General features: G+C 35.9%; 1 protein-coding gene across 1 annotated transcript in view; it reads left to right on the top strand.

Annotated features, from left to right (window-relative positions):
• CCDC25 (coiled-coil domain containing 25) overlaps nt 1-18,107 on the top strand; it is a 22,895-nt gene extending 4,788 nt beyond the window's left edge. Inside the window, exons 3-9 of the mRNA XM_039346037.1 lie at nt 391-430; nt 3,512-3,563; nt 4,608-4,683; nt 8,352-8,455; nt 11,711-11,913; nt 13,627-13,672; nt 15,158-18,107. Of these exons, the coding sequence (XP_039201971.1) occupies nt 391-430; nt 3,512-3,563; nt 4,608-4,683; nt 8,352-8,455; nt 11,711-11,913; nt 13,627-13,672; nt 15,158-15,187 (551 nt within the window). The 3' untranslated portion in view covers nt 15,188-18,107. The remainder of the gene's footprint in view (nt 1-390; nt 431-3,511; nt 3,564-4,607; nt 4,684-8,351; nt 8,456-11,710; nt 11,914-13,626; nt 13,673-15,157) is intronic.

The following is an 18,107-nucleotide window of genomic DNA, read 5'->3' as shown; positions in this document are numbered from 1 at the left end:
CTCTCTGACACTGTAACATTTCTGTCTTTTAAGTAGTAATTTACAGGAAACTGCCAGATAGCTGTTATTTATACTTACCTATACTTATATTTATATATTAAACTTATGTAACCCAGCTTGCCTAGAGGTTATTATCAGAGATCTGATCTGATTTGTTTAAAATTAACTTTAAACTACATAAAAATAACCTGAAGGTTGCAAATCACTTATGTTTGTTCCCTAAAAAATTTAAAATATGTTATCTCAGAATCAGACATAATATATTTTTTGCCACCTTTCTGATTAACATTTTGTTTCAGTCTCAAATCTTCGGTTTGAAAAGAAAAGGAAAAACAATTTATGTAAACGCTATTAGAGCTCTGATCAGTCTTTGTTTGCATTTTCTTTTAGATGAAGATCTAATAAAATATGGTTGGCCAGAAGATATTTGGTAAGTACTTAAAAGGGTCTCCTTTTGTATAATGAAATCCTTTTTCATATGAAACAAATCTTTCTCCTTCCTAATAATTACTTATTAGCATCCTTTCTGGACTCAGACTTAAGATAGGAGAAGAGATCCCATTTCTAATATTATGCCATACCCAAAAAAGTGAGATTCTCTCCCTACTTCTCAAATGTAAGTGGTCTACCATAGCATTTGTGAATTTTCTAATTCTCTCTATAAAAATGCTGTTTGTTTTTTTTAAAAAAGAGTTCATTTCCTGTTGTCTTTTTATGCTTGTGGAGGTTTTTCCCCCCAGTTTCCAGTAATAAGTTTCCAATCTCCCAGTTGCAATTTTGTAGTCTTCCCAAACAAGTTATGCATTCTGTCAAAATGTTTTTCCTATTGGTTTTATGTCTTCTTAAAGGCTTGACTGTAAGAACCACAAGAATACTGGCAAATTATAATTTTAACTCAGCATCAAAATTGATGAGATTTTATATCATCTCATATGCAGACAACATTAACGCAACCATGCTTAATTGTAATGCAATTTCTTTGTTTTTTTACTGTATTGTCTGAACCAAATTGTTGTAGGAGTATGAGCTAACAGAAAGTATGGCTTATCCAAAACAATCATAGCAAAGCAACCCATGGCTTATTAAGTTTTTTTTTGTGTATAATTAATTATTATAGTTATGTAATTATGGTTATATATTTTATATACAATATAATTATATTATAATGTATATAAATATAATTTCTTCCATAGAGAGAATGATAAAATATTCAAATAGTACAGAGATTTATTAAAAGTTTCACAAAAAGCTGCCAGGCTTCATACAAGCCACTCAAACTCTTATTGCGTTTTCCCTTCACACTCTTTTATATCCCAAGGACTTGGGAGAATTAATCTGGATTTCTTCTTAATACAGGTAGTCCTTACTTAGCAACTACAATTGGGACTGCCAACTCTATTGTTAAGCACCACATTCATAAGTGGAAAATCTTCTGACCGTGATAGTTTATAATCTCATTTCAAGTTCATTCATTAGGTGAATCATGGTCGGTAAATGAGACCTCTCATAACTGCTACTTGCAGTTCTACTTCCATATATAAAATATTTGTATTTTGCCTTTTCATACAGATTTATAAGACAGCAAACTATGTAGGCTGGAAATGAGATGTGCTATTTAAAGCCAATTATTATTTAATACAACAGCATTAAATCACTAACATTGCTAATAATATGACTTATTTGGAATGAATTTCAACTTATCAACCATCATCTATCCTGTTACTGATTCCAGACATCTGTTTCTAGTGAAACAGTTTCAGGATTTGACTTTAGTTTTAGTAGGTAAAATCGATGCTTTATGGCCCTTCAAGTTGAAAAGCATGATAAAGATGATAAATACATACTAAGGCTTTGGCACTTCTGCATATGTATTAATTTCCTGAAGAGTAGAATTCCCTAATCTTGACAAAAACAGATGTGTGGATGTGAACTCCCAGAATTTTCAACATCAACTGTGCTGTCTAAAGAATGCTGGGAGTTGGAGACCACACATCTGGAAGTTGACAATGATGGGAAACTGCTGTAGATCTTTTGGGCTTAACTCTTAAAGCATGTGTTTTTCAATTGCTGTGGAAAATAGCTTGTGAACTTATGAGAATCCTAAACGGGAGATTTGTCAGCTTGATGCTTTTGTGTTACTATATAAATGTTGGATGAGAAGTAAATTCTCCACCTCCATAACATTAGTTTAAATAGTAATATTTTAAGAAATGGGAAAATAACCCTTGAAATGAGTTCTTTTTGTTACCTCTATTTACTTCTCCATGTAATCACATTTACTTCATATTTCTTCAATGATGGCCAAGCTTCATAAAGCTGTCACAAAGCCTTCCACGTAATGTCTCTTCAACCAGTTCTTTCTACCACTTGAGTCAAATGGATGCTCAACAAAGTTATTTGTTTTGGAGTCAGACATCACCCATCCACACACAGACAAATAAATAAATTCAATATTGGGAAAAGAGAGAACCAAATGGCACCAAATCTGGACTGAAGGTGAATAGAGTAAGATAGTGAGATCCATCTTTGCAATCGCTTTTTCAAGACTGAAGCCATTTGACGTGTTACAGAAAGAGTTCCTTGTGCTTCTGAATTTTAATTATTGTTTCAAAGGGACAAAGCTAGAAGAGGGGAAAGTATGGAATTCTGTGATGGCTTTAATAAATTTGTTCTTTGTCCAAGTGTGTAGCAAATTGTGGTGATTATGTGGAGAAGTAAATGCAGATAATGACATTGTTTTAAGAATTATTTTCTTATTTAATTTATTCATATATATCTAAATTAAAGTTATGGAAGTCGAGGTATTACTTTTTATTCAAATCTTGTTAGAGGGGAATAACCCTTCCAGCTTCAGCTACAAGAGGTAGTAAACTTCCAAATACTGGTTGTCAAAGGCAACCATGAAGTGATAAAGAAGTGTTCCTTTCATGTTTTTTTAATGTCTTTTGGAGAGGCTTGCAAGATTGTGATTAGAACTAAAGTGCTGGAATATGTGTGTCTTAGGTGTAATTTCTACTTTTTTCCTCCCCAAATACATTTATAAATATTTTGTCTCACCTGGATACTAGTACCCAAGAAATCAATTAAAGAATAAATAGTTGAACAACAGGGCACATTACTCAGATTTATTAAGTTCTAATCTCTGGAAGATACTAAAAATCTGAGCATCTATTTGAGATGATTTATGAATTTGCCTTATTTATTGATAGAGAAATGGTCAAGTTAAGCACAGGATTTTGTTTGCCCAATATCTAGTGCTGTTTTAATCTGGTATCACTGGAGGGAGTACTTGATCTTATGTCGGTATTTTTCACCAAAGTATTTTGCTCTTTTAACCCTCTGGTTTCCTTTTCTTTGGATTCTTAATCTTCAGTCAGAGATTAACATGTTAAGACATAATTCTTCTCCGTACTATTAAGTCACAGAGACCACATGATAATATCTAGAAGTGTTGTGTCTGTGGGGAAGATACTGAATTGCAATTCCTATCAAACTTTTGCACTTTGTCTAGGTTTCATGTGGACAAGCTCTCCTCAGCACATGTCTACCTCCGGCTATATAAGGTAACTGTCCAGTTTTGCTTTTTTTTTGCTCAGTTATATGCATCCATGAATAATTATGGGATGATGCTTTCATAGCTATATAGCAACAATACACAAAATTATGCAGAGTAATACACCAATAGAAATACAAAATTTCCCTTTTCTGGTGGCAGAACTTTGCAGTTTCCTAAGAACATTTCAGTGTTCAAGAATGGCCTGATTGAACATTTGCAACAATGGTTTGATATTTTTCAGGTGTGGACCATGCCTAGAATTCTGATTTCTGTTTTGGAAATCAAAAAGTTATCAGACTAAAATTCTTCTTGAATTCAGCTGAGCATAATTTTCATACTAGGCATAATAAGCTACGAGGAGTAGGACCTGAAAAAAGTATACTTGTTTACATCCTTATGCCTTAAAAACAAGGTCATCCAAAGGAGTCTAATCAAATAGTGCTATGGTGTAATATAGTTTGGATTGCCAAAACTCTAGGATTTCAATCATGGAAAATATAATCAATTTTATTCTCAAAACATCTAACCAAGATGTTATAGTGAGCTATATGATTTTCATGGTTTTTATTTGTATCATGTCAGCTTAATTATATGCTTGTATAGCTTATGGCAGTTAGTGAACCCAGAGTTGTATCTTTGTCTGCAAAACAAGATTTTAAAATGAATGGCTTGATATGACATGCGAAATCTTTCATAAACTGATTTAATTGTGTGCAAGAAAGATCAAGATATACTTTTTTTAAAACAACAGCAATGCTATAGTAAACTTGTTCATTACAATAGCAGCAAATAGTGTTACACCATTATATAGAACAACACATTTTTAATAAGGCAGTATTTTAAATTTCCAGTCCAGTTCATAATTTGCATGAAATGAGATCTAGCCCAGGAAAACTTATATAATACTATTACTCCTTTTAAGCATTTGGCATTTTTGCTATAACAGCCTTATGTATCCATAAATTCAGCGCAAGGGACTGTGAAACTTTTCACAGCAAGTTCTCTGCATTCCCACACCTAGAATGCTCATATCCACCTTGATTTATTTTAGGGGCAAACAGTGGATGATATTCCTAAGGAGGTTTTGATAGATTGCGCACAGCTTGTGAAGGCCAACAGCATTCAAGGTAAAATTTTGCCTATATGAGAAAGTGAGCCAAAATAAATTACAAGGATTTTGAGTGGAGAGTCAAGGAGGAAGGCTTTTGAATTTGGGATTAACAAATACCAAAGCTTCTGAGCCTAAAACAATATGAATCATTTGGAAATTTCAAAATATGAAAAAGGTTGTCCTAGCAAAGGCACAAGGATCAGTGATAATTAGTTTCAGTCAAGTAGATGTCAAATTGTAATGGAAGACAGGATATAGTGTAGCACAGAAATAGGCAATGTTGTAATGTGGATACAAGTAGCATCCATATATTTTCCTTAGTGCTCACCAAGTTCCTTATCCTATTTATTTTTTATTAAAAGAATATATTTTTTAAAAAAATGGAATGCTGCAATGTAAAATTCAACCATCATACTGCATTACATGTAAGAACATTGTTGGCTCCTCAGAGTTCCTCCTGAGATGGTAAAGAATATCATAGGAGACTAGTTTGTATTATGATAAATTTATGTTTTGTGATCGGTCATGTCTTTTCTGTGAACATCTGCACCAGCCTTAAGTGTGCCCACTGCATGTTCTTTAAATTCCAGATGCGCCCTATCCCAACATTGCTTTAATCTAGCATCTGTCCATCTGATGTACCAGTGTGTTGAACAGAGGAAGCCACTTTTAGAGATGGGTCAATATTCGGGTTAATATTTAAGTAGTTGCCTCTGTAAGCCATCTTCTTCTCCTACTTCAGATCTTATCAGGTGCTCATAGAGATTTTCTTCTTTCTTTCTTCCTTCCTTCCTTCCTCTCTCTCTCTCTCTCTCTCTCTCTCTCTCTCTCTCTCTCTCTCTCTCTCTCTCTCTCTTTCTTTCTTTCTTTCTTTCTTTCTTTCTTTTCAATGACTCTTTGCATGTATTTATGGGATTTTTGCCAGTATGAAGTCCATCTTTTCCCAACTTAACTTCTAATGTTTTGTGGGCATTGCTGGGGGCGAGGGAGAAGAGAACATAATTCCCCAAGTAAAATACTGTATGTTCCAAATTTCTTATTGTCTGTGGTCTTAGCCAGCATTGTCTCAGAATTTCCGAAAATTATTGTATTGTGGCCTTCAAAGGAATTTTTGATTATGTTTCCTTGTCCTGTTCCAGCCATGGGGGAACACTAGATAATTAAGATACTGTCGTTAACCATTGATACCTCAGGGAACTTTAGTAAAGGAAGATCTTTCCCTTCTTTTTAACCAGCATTAAGATCACAGAAAACTACTCAGCTTTTCCCTCTAATTCTCCAACCGTATGATCTGCAGATGTATTGGGTTCTAAAGTCCACAGTTCTTCAGTTGCCATAATTTAATACATAAGACAGCTCTACTGGGGACACAGTTCACAAACCCCAAGCTACATTCCAGAAGATCCCCCCTTTCTTTTCTGCTGATCCAAATTAGTGGGGTTGGCTTTCTTCCTTTAGTGAGAGTAAAGTCAAAATACCATGAATATAGTCAGACTCAAGGATCCTTTTTGGAGATCCAAATTCTATAATTTCAATTAATTGTCTAATGACTAGCTATCCAATATAATTTTAAAAATAAGATGTAATAATGGAATGATTATTATGCACCAGCTGCATGGGAGCCTTATTTTTTCAGTTGGCTGGTTAGTTCAAGGAGTGTTATTTTATGTTCCCTCTCTTCCACCTAAGCCAGAAGTTTTGGTTTGTGGAATGCTTCTATTTTTTTGGTTTGCTCAAAATTCCAGATCTAGAATTTTACAGCTGCTGGGTTTGCCTGCTTGCCCTCTAGGACATTGGTTCTCAACCTGTGGGTCGGGACCCTGTTTGGGGTCGAACGACCATTTCACGGGGGTCGCCAAACAACGCAGTCTGCCATTTTTTCCCCTTTTCCTTAGCTGTGCTACTCCCTTTTATTCTATTGGCTTTTGAAAGCCAATAGAATAGACTCCCTTGAATAGAGTCTAATTCTATTGGCTTTCAAAAGCCAATAGGAATTGTTCAGGTTGTCTCTGCCCTGCTGAGCCCGCCAAAAGTCCCATTCTGCAAACGGTGCTGCACCATTTGAGTAGTCCTCGACTTACGACCGGTTGAGTAGTCCTCGACTTACGACTGGTTGGGGTCGCGGCATTAAAAAGGTTGAGAACCACTGCTCTAGGAGATATGAGCAGTTGAAAGTTGAGGCTTGTACTCAAATTGAGCTGAATGCTTATATGATCTCTTTTACCATAGGCCACCGAGCATCTCTTAGAGATGTTTTCTAGCCTTGAAAACTCCTTTCAGTTCTGCGCCTTAGATTCTGCAAACTTTTTTTGAGGAAATACTAGGGCACCATGTGCGTAAGATTAAAAGGAAGGTTCAGTATTATCTCATAAATTTTAAATTTTTATCCTGCTGTATCTGCATTCATTGGATCACATCTCAGTATTTGAAGAGAGCACTCTAGGCAGATACAAAATGGGTTACAGAGTAAGTGTTCTGAAAGCCCCAATATAATATTAGGGGATCAAATACAGTTTCCAATTGTCATTCAAAAATTTCATGTGCTGAATCATAATTTAGGACTTTGAGAGTTAAGTACAAATTTATTTTTGAGCTTTTGGGAGATAATATGGATAAAACTAAAATTATAAAGTGGTGAAGAATATGGAGCCTTGTTAATCCAATTCTTGTCAGAGTAAAACAGCCTAAAATCCCCCCAAAACGTGCATGCAGCCTCCCAGATGGCTCCAAAATTGCTATCAAATTGTATAGTGATTTTTAATAGGATACAACAGTGTTTCTCAACCTATGGTCCGCAGACCCCTGGGGGGCTGTGATGTCACAATATTTGGTACGATCTAGTGCTTTAACTCTTGAGTTAACTCTTGGTGGTCTGTGGCCATGGTCTGTGGCCACAAAAGTATTTAAAGAGGGTCTGTAGTGAAGAAAAGGTTGAGAACCATGGGATAAAAGAAATATTTTCAATAATCTAAATTAAACCTAGTCCTTGTCCTGCAGTCATTTTTGGAATGCAGCCGTTAGTATGCTACTCAAAGTCTAAGTATGTTCTCAAAAAATAGATATGTGTGGAACAATAAATGTTGCATTATCCAGAGTTCTTTACAATTTGTGTCAGTTTTGGATAGATAAGCTCCATGCTTCAAAGCTAGAAAATAATAGCAAAATGTGTAGGGCTACATATGGAGGATTATAACTGTTGAATTATGACTTATATTTAGATACTCCTTTCGTGCCTTGACTATTATCATGGGAAGCAGATGGTTTGTTCAGTTGTTGTCTTTAAAAATTTCATCCCAAGAATCTTGGAACATCTCTTTAATTCTTGGCGTTGCTTCCCTGTTCCTGCAGGAATTAGACAGATGAAAGATTGAGAGTCTCTAACTAGTACCTTTCTGGGAATAACTGGAGCTAGTCAATTGCTCTGAACCTCAATTTTTAGCAGATGTGATGTAGCATGATTGGGCAGTATTGTGGGAGCTGATGAGATCTTCCACTCTTTCTGCCTCTTTTACATAATTGGAAACATAAAAGGTATTTCAAGTTTCTTGGAAAATAGCTTAGCTGTAGATATTGTATTCTTACTATGTAAATGTTTCTGATCCTAATTAAGGCATTGAGAAAGATGCCCAGAAGTGGGCATAATTACGCTTCTTTTTTTTCTATATAAGTACTCTCTTTTTTTAGGCTGCAAAATGAATAATGTTAATGTAGTATACACCCCATGGGCCAACCTAAAGAAAACAGCAGACATGGATGTGGGCCAGATTGGATTTCATAAACAAAAGGACGTAAGTATCTTCTTCCTCCCTGACCTCTCCAAAGGTTTCAAGCTACTTTCCTTCATCAGACCAAGAAGCTAATGGCAGATTTTGCTAATCTTCTGTAAAATGCAGAAAGAATATGTGGGAAAGCAGAAGTATCTTTGGCTTCTTCTCTCACCACTAAAGTTAAAGTCCATGAAAAGCCTGAGACTGCAATGGAGATCTGATACTGATTGGAACCTTTACGAGTTGCAATGCAGAAGGGTCAACAGCATTGCCCTGCTGTTAATTATTTGGTTTCCTGATATGATGTTTCAGCTAAACTCCCAATAAATGACATAGTGTGAGAAACATTGCCAATGTTTAACCTATGATACCTTTTGTAGCAACTTGTTATACATGACTTCCCTTTATTTCTAGTAATTTGATTGCAAGATGATTGTCTTGACTTCTAATATTCTAGTGCTATCTCATCTGCAATTCCTGTGTTTAGAATAAATTGTGCAGATAAATACCACAGTTCACTAAATTTGGCTCTTCCAGTTGCAAAAGGTAAAAGTAGAAAGAATTGATCTTGGTCAAAAATGAAAGGATGAAGCATATCATACACATGTTCTTGGGGAGGACAGTATAGACAGTCATGTGAAGAGCACCAACAAGAATAAATCAATGAAGCTCCATCCCAATCATCTTTGGATAGTAGCTATATTTGTTGTTCATTATACCTATAATTTTAGAGGGTTGTCCAAAACTGCTGGGAACAGTGCTTTTAATGAATTGTTAGGATCATCTTTGCATACTGGGAGAGGGGATGTATTTTGGTTGGAAAACATGATTTGCACATATAAGGCCTTCCATCAGCTTCTGTCTTCCTAGATTAAAAGAAAACTATAGAATTAGGTCTGGGAAAGGTTCTGTGCTACTCCCCCAGGATGACTTACGGGCCAGTGAAATAATTTGATTTAAATTGCTATTTTCACTGTGTTCAAAATTTTTCTTTGCCTTTAAAGACTTAGAAATAAAATGGAAAATGGAAAATAAAAAAATGAAAGAAATTTAGAGGAAACATCTCCAGCAACCATAGTAAAATTTAGAGGAAACATCTCCAGCAACCATAGTAAAATGAATGCCATATAATAATTAGGGGGGAAAAAGCAAGTGTTCTTCAACTAGGAAGAGTCCTGTCTTTATGTTTACTGTTTCTCTTTCAATTGAGATTTCCAAACTCTTTTTAAAAAATCTTAAAAATGTAAGTGATCTATCACCTTTTGAAGCTTTTATTTCTACATATCTATTTCTCTTGGAAGAAATCCAGTCGCTGAATTATTCTTAACTAACTAGTTTTAGGAAAACTAAGAGCATTGCTGAAGGACTTGGTTTTACCAGTGAATTTTTTAAAAGGCAGAAGATTCTGAAAAAAATCCATTAAGAACCAGCCATTACAGACATTATACAAAAAATATATTTTTTATTATTTTCTTGAGAATAAATATGGAGCTAAAGTATTTGGCACATGCATAAATATGTGAAAAAATGAAAATTAGAATATTTCGGACATGTGACACGACACCCAGAAAAATACGGCATACTCCATTTAATACTCCAGGGAAAGATTGAAGGCAAAGGAGGTCCAGGCAGAAGAAGAACACTGTGGCTTCAAAATCTAAGGGACTGGTTTGGACAAAACTCAGCAGCACTTTTTCGTGCGGCTGCTGTTAAAAACAGGATCGCCAACATGATCGCCAATGTCCGATAACGGATATGGCACAAGAAGAAGATGAATATGTGAAATTTGGCTGAAACCACACAAATTCTTGGGCTTCTTCTTATCTATTCTTGAATTATCAGCAATTGTAGAAGAAGAAGTTACAAACTTTATGAAGCCTTAGTCCAGGGATGTCAAACTCGCAACGTCACGTGACGTGTCATGATGTATTGTGACTTTTTTTGCCATGGCCAGCAATAGGGTGTGCGTGGTTTCGCTATGATGCATCCGGCCCGCGGTCCAGCAGTTTGACACCCCTGCCTTAGTCCATCATCTATCCACAGGAACTATATATGTGACTTGAATCCAGGGTCACTTAGACCCCGAGTGAAGAGATCAATGGGGCTAAGGTCAGCAAGTATCCTTTTTTCCAAATGGGAATATACATGCTGGCTATTTGGCATATGTGACTTTGAAGACTTCCTACATTATTTTCATCAAGTGATCTAATATCCTGAGCCTGGAAAAACAAGTCTTTTTCAGTGACATCAGAGGGCTGTGAATCAAAGAGGGGAGGCCCCTGCATTTTTCAAAATATATTTTTAACCAAATGAAAGCAGAAAGTTACTGCTTTAATGTTTTTATTTGGTGAACTAGGTGAACCTCAGGATAGTGTCCTGCTGTTCTAAAAGAACATCTGTCAGTAACATTTAGAAGTGAACCCAGGACAATCAGAATATTTGGTCAGTATGAGCATGGGTTTTAAGGCTTCACAATAGAACAGCCTTCAGAATGTTTCTTTCTGTATTGACTTTATGGGGTTTGAGTATGTAGGAGAATTTGGAGGGAATGTGCCTGTCAGTTTCCTACCAGTCAGTACTTTGGTAACTAATAGTGCAATCAAGGAAACTCATATATGTTTCAGAATTTTCTCTTTCCTTAATTGGATTTCTTAAATTAGTGATTGCTCTCCAATGTTCCAAAGTTCTACTTTGAAAGGCAGAAGCAAGTCTTATAGACGCTGATTTCAGAGGGTTTCTGATAGTGGTTTCTGGAAGCATTAAAAACCCAATCCATGTTTCCTTATCCCAATTTCAAATTCTCATGATTTTTTCTCTTTATTCTGCAGTATGGATAGAAAACATTTCAGTGACATTGACATCAATCCTATATCTATGGTGCCAAATACAATTTTAGTCAATAGACTTAAGGATCACAAAATTGCACAATTGGAAGTAATTATCTAAATCATCAAGTCAAAAAAATTTTTAATGACTGCTTTACTTTCGTGACTTATGTGCTTGTAACAGTCAATATATAGAAAAAAAAACATGGTGACAGATGTGGCCTTTCTGTAGTAATTTCTGTAGTAATCCTGTTTACACCAGGATCAGATCAAAATAGTATCTCTTAAATGTCCACTTTCTTAGTACCTGTAAAAGTATTGGCTCTCCAAGTACATGACCATTTGAGGTGTTTCTACATCAGTGTTGCCTCAGGGAACAGAAACCTGAGTGTTACTCAAAGTTAATTCAGCTATATTTTTTATAAGAATTACAGTTCTTTCCTGTTCCAAGGTAAAGATAGTGACAGTGGAGAAGAAGATAAATGAGATTTTGAACCGACTGGAAAAGACCAAAGAGGAACGATTCCCAGACCTGGCTGCAGAGAAAGAAGCCCGTGATAGGGAGGAGAGAAATGAGAAAAAGGCCCAGATCCAAGAGATGAAACGAAAGGAGAAAGAAGAAATGAAAAAGAAAAAGGAAATGGAAGAGCTTAGGTGAGTGAGGAGATGGGTTCCTTTCCTGCTATCCCTAGAATGGGCAGCTATGGAAGGTCTGATTGAACTGACAAGTGCAGATAGTATCCATAAGTTTGGATGTTCAACAGGTCATGGAAGAGTTTTGTTTTAAATTTTGAAGGGAGGTGGTTTGGCTTTTTGAACAACTTGCTTGGATGCCAGCCCAACTCTTGATTTCTCTCCTGCGCCCCTGACTTTCCAAATAACTTTAAATAGAACTTTCTAATAATGGTGGTGTAATGCCAATATTTCAGCTTCATCCTAATGCTGCTGCAGGTTAACAGTTTGTGCTGTACAGAATCAACAGAATGCTCACACAGAGTATTGTTACAAATGTAAGTAATTAATTTCCCAAGATGGAATGGATTGCAACCTGTTCTAGCCATATAGTTCACTAATCAAAATGTTCTTCTTTGCTCCTTCCTCCCTTTCTCTTCTTGGTATTCCTTGTAGGCAACCAGGGCAGCTAGTTTTTGCAATTATACAATATGTAGAATGGTACTTCTACAATTTGATATCTTCTTGCTGATCAGACTACATTCTGCTATTTCAGAAGAGTAGTCTCAAAATGTATCCTCTCTCAGAAATTATCCGTCCTTTAAGATAGGCAAGGACTGGTTAGGAAACACTTATCACACAAATGATTCTTAGTCATTTTATTTTTGTACCGTATAATAACAGAATGTTGAAAGCCTAAGAGAAATCCTGAAGATTTCAGCTCTATTCCTGCAGCCCCACAAATGACTTCCCCTCCACACCAGAGGGGAGCTGAAATCCTTTGGCAGACTGCAGAATGTTTAAGAGAGAAAGGTGTATAAGCTGGGAGAGTTTCAGCTGAAATCTTTTGGCAGGCAGCTCTTTCATTCTGTCTCCTTAATGACCCAGAAGATCACTTAATGTGTGTAATCAGGAATGTTGGGATTGTGGTTGCTGAGCAAAGCAGTTATGTGGGGATTTTGCTTACCAACTTCTTCACTCAATAACTAATATTCTGATGCCAGTTGTGGTCATTAAGCAAGGATTATCTATAGTTTGTTTTTCTGTGTTGCAGCTATGTGCCTTTAGAGCAGAGATCCCCAATCTTTTGGCCACCGGGCCTGGTTCTATGGAGAGAAGTTTTTTCCGCACACCAGATGGTGTGTGGTTTTATGTGCTGCCTACATCTCGCGGATGGGTCTTTGTTTGTTTGTGGGAACTAGTTGCTGGCATGCCATGGACCGTTACTGGTCCATGGATCGGGGATTGGGGACCCCTGCTTTAGAGTTTACAGGAATCTTCTTAGGTTGTTTTATTCTAGAGATTTTGAAGATAAATTCAGCAAGAGCTGATACTTGTATATGGTTCAATCAAAAGACACTGCCAGCATCAGTTTCTAATTGGTCATATTACAATTAAAGTTCCAAAGTTCAGTAAACAAGCCTGCCAGCATCTTACTCCCCATTGTAGAAATTTTATGTTTATCATTCAAACCAAGCCACTTTTGGATCTGTGGAAACTGGAATTTGAAATCTAGTCATGAATTCTAATTGTCACAATTTTTTTCTACACTTAGATGTTTAGCTTCTAATTTATAAACTCACTTTTTTCCCTTTTATTGTCACTCATGCTGAGTTGTACCTCAGTGGCAAAATTCCCATTTATATTAATTATTTAACCTTAAAAAATTTAAATGTATTTGCTTTCTTTTTACAGAAGTTACTCTTCCTTAATGAAAGCAGAAAATATGACTTCTAACCAGGTGTGTTTTCTGATACTTTTCTAATGAGACTATAGATATTATGATAGTCTTCTTTGAGTCCTCCTTTCATGCTACGACTTAGTAAGTAACATGTACAGTAGAGTAACAGAGAATGAAATGCTTCTTGCTTACCAAATTGAGTCCTAATTTTTCCTGATACTAGGCTACTTTATTAGAAAAATCTGTAGTCTTGAGATCTTCACTTTCTATCTTGGTAAATGCAGTCCATCATTCTCCTCCCATAGTAAGTCTTGGATAAGTCATGCATAGCCATTATGTCTAATGGTAATTGATAGTATTACTCTCCATATAATTTTCTAAAGTATCAATCTGCCTTTTATAAACAAATGCCAGTTTACTAATGTGCTTGATAAAAAATATATTATCTTTTATCTGTCCTGAATTTTCTTTAATTGGTTTCTTTGGACAATGCTCAAATTCCCTTATTATAAATAAAGGAAAGAAACTTTTTTCTACCGACTTTTCCACATCATTCATTATTTTATGCAATTTTGTCATGTTAGATGTCTTCTTGTCTACACTAAAATGTTTCAGATATTACAGCCTTTCCATACAGAAGAATGCCTCCCAATAAATTGACATTGTGGCAGCTATTTCTGCTTCTTTACAAAATGCTTTCTAAAATGTAATTAGCATTGCCAAAGTGATCGCACTATAGATTTTTATATAAGGTCATTTCAAGATAGGCTTTTTAAAAAATTCTTTAAAAAGAATTTTAAAGTTCTTTTTTGAATGATTTCCCCATTTCAAATAATTCCTTCTGTGGAACTTAATGGGTGACCTGTGTCATTCATGTAGCCTTCACTTACTAATGGTAAAGGGGGCCAGAAAAACTGTTGTTAAATGATGCGGTCAAGGTGTGGTATCATGTGACTGCACCAACTTATCACAGTAGTTCCAGCAGTCCCAGTTGCAGTTGTTAGGCAAATCCTGCGTAGTCATGGTGTCCGGAATCATACGACCAACTACCAATTTCCCCATTGTCTTTTCTTGTTGAAAGTTGTCAGTGAAGGTTGCAAGGGAATCAGTAACATCTTACCTCAGGAAACTAGTCTACAGCCATTCTCTGTGGCAGTGATTTTCAACCACATTGCTGTAGTATCTTGTGTGCTGCACCTCATCAGCTAGAACCCTGTCTCAGGGGCAGAAACTAGGGTGGACTGCCTCCATTTCTTCCCCTGTGTCTCAGCAACCTGTGATGTTATGGGACTTTTGTGATCCGGAAGTCCCACGTATGTGATGTGTACTGTGAGACGAAAATGTTTGCAAACCTCTACTTTGAGGTCATAGGAATGGAAGAGTGTGATTTCAATATTTCTTTCTCTGAGGAAGTTACAACAATTAATTGAAAGAAAAAGAGAGAAAGGGGTTCTGATATTAAATCTGTCATGCTGAGCAGCCTAAAATATTAAAGTCATAAAAATATCCCTTCTGAATAATTTTTGTTTGTCTTTCCTTTCACAGGATGGCAATGACTCCGATGACTTCATGTAAATCTAGCACCTTCCTTGTGGAAGATGAAGATGAATTTTGACATCTTAGCCTTTTGCTCTGGATGCCAAAAATAAGCAAATGAAATTGTTTTATTGTGAGCAGCAAGTATCTGTTCATTTTCCTGGACAGATCATTCCTGTTAAAGTTCTGAAACCATCCGTTGTGACTCCAGAGCTACTAGGGTGTCTTACTTCCTGGAGAGGCTGGATTTTGGGGTGACTATATTTTCAGGATAGGTTGAGGAGAAGGCTACACTCAAGAGGCTTTGAGCCAGAAAATCAGTTTCTGCCTTAAATTTTCCTGGGGAGCAGATTTGGAAAGTTTTGCCATTATCTTTTCAATATGCATCATTGAGCTGAGAAATATTTTTATCTCACAGTGTTTGGAGTTTGATTTTTTTTTTTTTTTAGTTTATTTGGTTGTTTGGGTACCTGGTTGCACCAATTACAATTTGATACCTCTCATCCCTTAGAAATCTGAATTCAGAACAGCTGTCTTTCCATGCTTATACTTGGCTAGAATCTAAAAGCATCTTTCACCTAGCAGTCAGCATTTCCTTGCATGTGTAGCACCCTGCAAAACTCAGTGCCATCTTTCAAAGAAAGAAGTATGCACTTTTGGGCTGCTTTTGTTATGTTTGGGCTCCTTGTAATCCTGATGCAGAGCTTTACATGGGCTTTTTTTTTTATCTGCCCAGAGTTTGCATGGGTATAGTAGAGGAGGAGCCAGGAAAGCTTCCACTGTTGATTCTCCATTCAAGAAGGCATTCAAAAGGTCTACTTCTTTGGTTCTCTTCTGACCAGCAACATATAATATCTCTTTGCAGTGAACATCAACCTTTTTCTCCCATACAAAACGAAAACTAAAAAACCAACAAAACAAAACCAACAAAAGGTGGTAAGCTGCTTTCTCAATATTGCCCCTTGCTTTGGCATTACCCACATTTTTCTTGCTTGGGGATTTTGTCTGTTTTCTGTCTTATGGTGTCACCGGGGCATCTTCTAAAATGTGTAAGTATTGCATATGAAGTGAGCATCCCTAGATACGAAAACTGTTTGCTTAGCCTAGTAGGGGAAGATATAAGGTGAATTTCTTTATCTGAACAAGTGCCTCAGTATAAAAAAAAAATATGGGTTAGAGTTAGGGTAGTAGCTACAATCTCTAAAGTCTACAACCTCTAAACTAGAGAGTTTCTGATAGGATGTTGGAGAGGGAAAAATAGGCTTGCTAAGTCACCATCTTTTACTGTATTCACTTGTTTTCTGCTGTGTTATCACTGAACATGCAGAAAAAGTTAAAGGCTGGCCTTGACTTCTCCAAAGGCTCAAATTCCCACTGCTGTTCCTGATGCAAATTTTTTAAAGTACTTAAATAATCCTAAAAAATGCCTTCAAAGTAGTTCAAATTTCAGCACTGAAATTTTGTCACATTAGAAGTTTACATATGCTCAGTAGGAAACCCCAAAAATAAATAAATAAATAAACACAACCCACTGAAATTTGGATCTGTATGCTTTTGTAGGGTTCCATACCTTCCTGAAATCTGCTACGATAGTTTCTCCAACTCTCTGAAGCAGAGTTTCTGAGCATGTAGGAAGAGAAAATAGTGCTAATAGAAATCTAGTTATGCAACATTGGGCCTTGGACTTTACTTCAAAGATGTATTGGGTCTGCAGATCAGGTTTCAGCATCTAGTTAAAGAAAGATACACACTAGTCAATGGGTTTATAGTAAAAAAACAATCCCCAGAAGATAAGCTAATTTATTAGAAGGGTAATACTGCATACATTAAATATAATACTTTTATTGGCAACTTGTCATACTACAAATTATTCAGAACAAAGAGTATTAATTTTTTTCACAAAGAAACAAAAACATGTATCCAGTCATTGATTTCACAGAATGTCACTGATCTTCAGCAATTTGAAATTGCTGAATGTTAACATTTTCAGTAATAGCTTGGCAAACTCCCATTCCAAATTTAGTTCATTTCCTTCTGAGACTTTACACAAAGTTTGGCTCAATATGCTGTTCTCATTCTCTCATAAAATCATTCATTTTTAAAGAGTTGCAAATAGTATAATCTCATTGGATTAGTATTAGCCTAGATAGATTAAAATGTTTATATATAAGTAAAAGCCAAGCTTCTATTCCTAACATATTATTATGCCCCAATTTGTGGTATTGTCTCAAATGGTCTGGCTGTTTAATACTATTTTTGGAAAATGAGACCTAGTTTATAGCTTCTATCTCCATCCAGGAAGTTCAGTATATTTAAAAGATGGCTTCTAACTATTTGGGCCTTCTAAGAGTGATAATCTTTTACTGTATTCATTGTATAGACACTGTGACATGCTTGTAAAATGACTACTATGATTCTGGAGACTAGTATGCTCAGGATTTCAGTGCAGTCTGGGACCCTTTCCTTTCTCTTTGCTTTGGAACAAGGGTTTCTTTCCTTGTTCTCATTGACTTTGGGAAAGTGAGAGGATCAACAAAGTGAGGGAAATGACCCCAAATAATTTCTAAACATTCAGTATAAATCATTTTTATTAAGGATAACTTTAAATTTCAGGAAATATCAACTTTTTGCAACAAAGAATTTTAAAGCGATGACTCAAAAGATTCTTCTGAATAATAGAACACCTTTAACCGATTAGAGGACACGTGTACTTTTTTTGTTTTTAATGTATTATGTTGTTGGTTTTAGATTATATCTTGCAACTAAATTGTTGAGCTGTTGCTATCCTTACATAAATGTTCATTGCCGAGACTGCTGTTATTTTCTGACTGAAAGTCATCCAGACAGTTTCCCAAGTTCAGTGATTTTGTTCTTCTGAAGGATTCAATCATCTGTGCATAGCTGTCTTTTGTCTTCACCTGAATCTTGTTCTAACTGACACATAAACTATTTAAACCTA

Source organism: Crotalus tigris, unplaced genomic scaffold (assembly GCF_016545835.1).
Source record: "Crotalus tigris isolate CLP2741 ecotype Arizona unplaced genomic scaffold, ASM1654583v1 scf7180000017987.690289119674:8195010, whole genome shotgun sequence".
Taxonomy (NCBI): Eukaryota; Metazoa; Chordata; class Lepidosauria; order Squamata; family Viperidae; genus Crotalus; species Crotalus tigris.
Note: the sequence above shows the minus strand (reverse complement) of the source record. Positions and strands in the feature narration are given on the sequence as shown.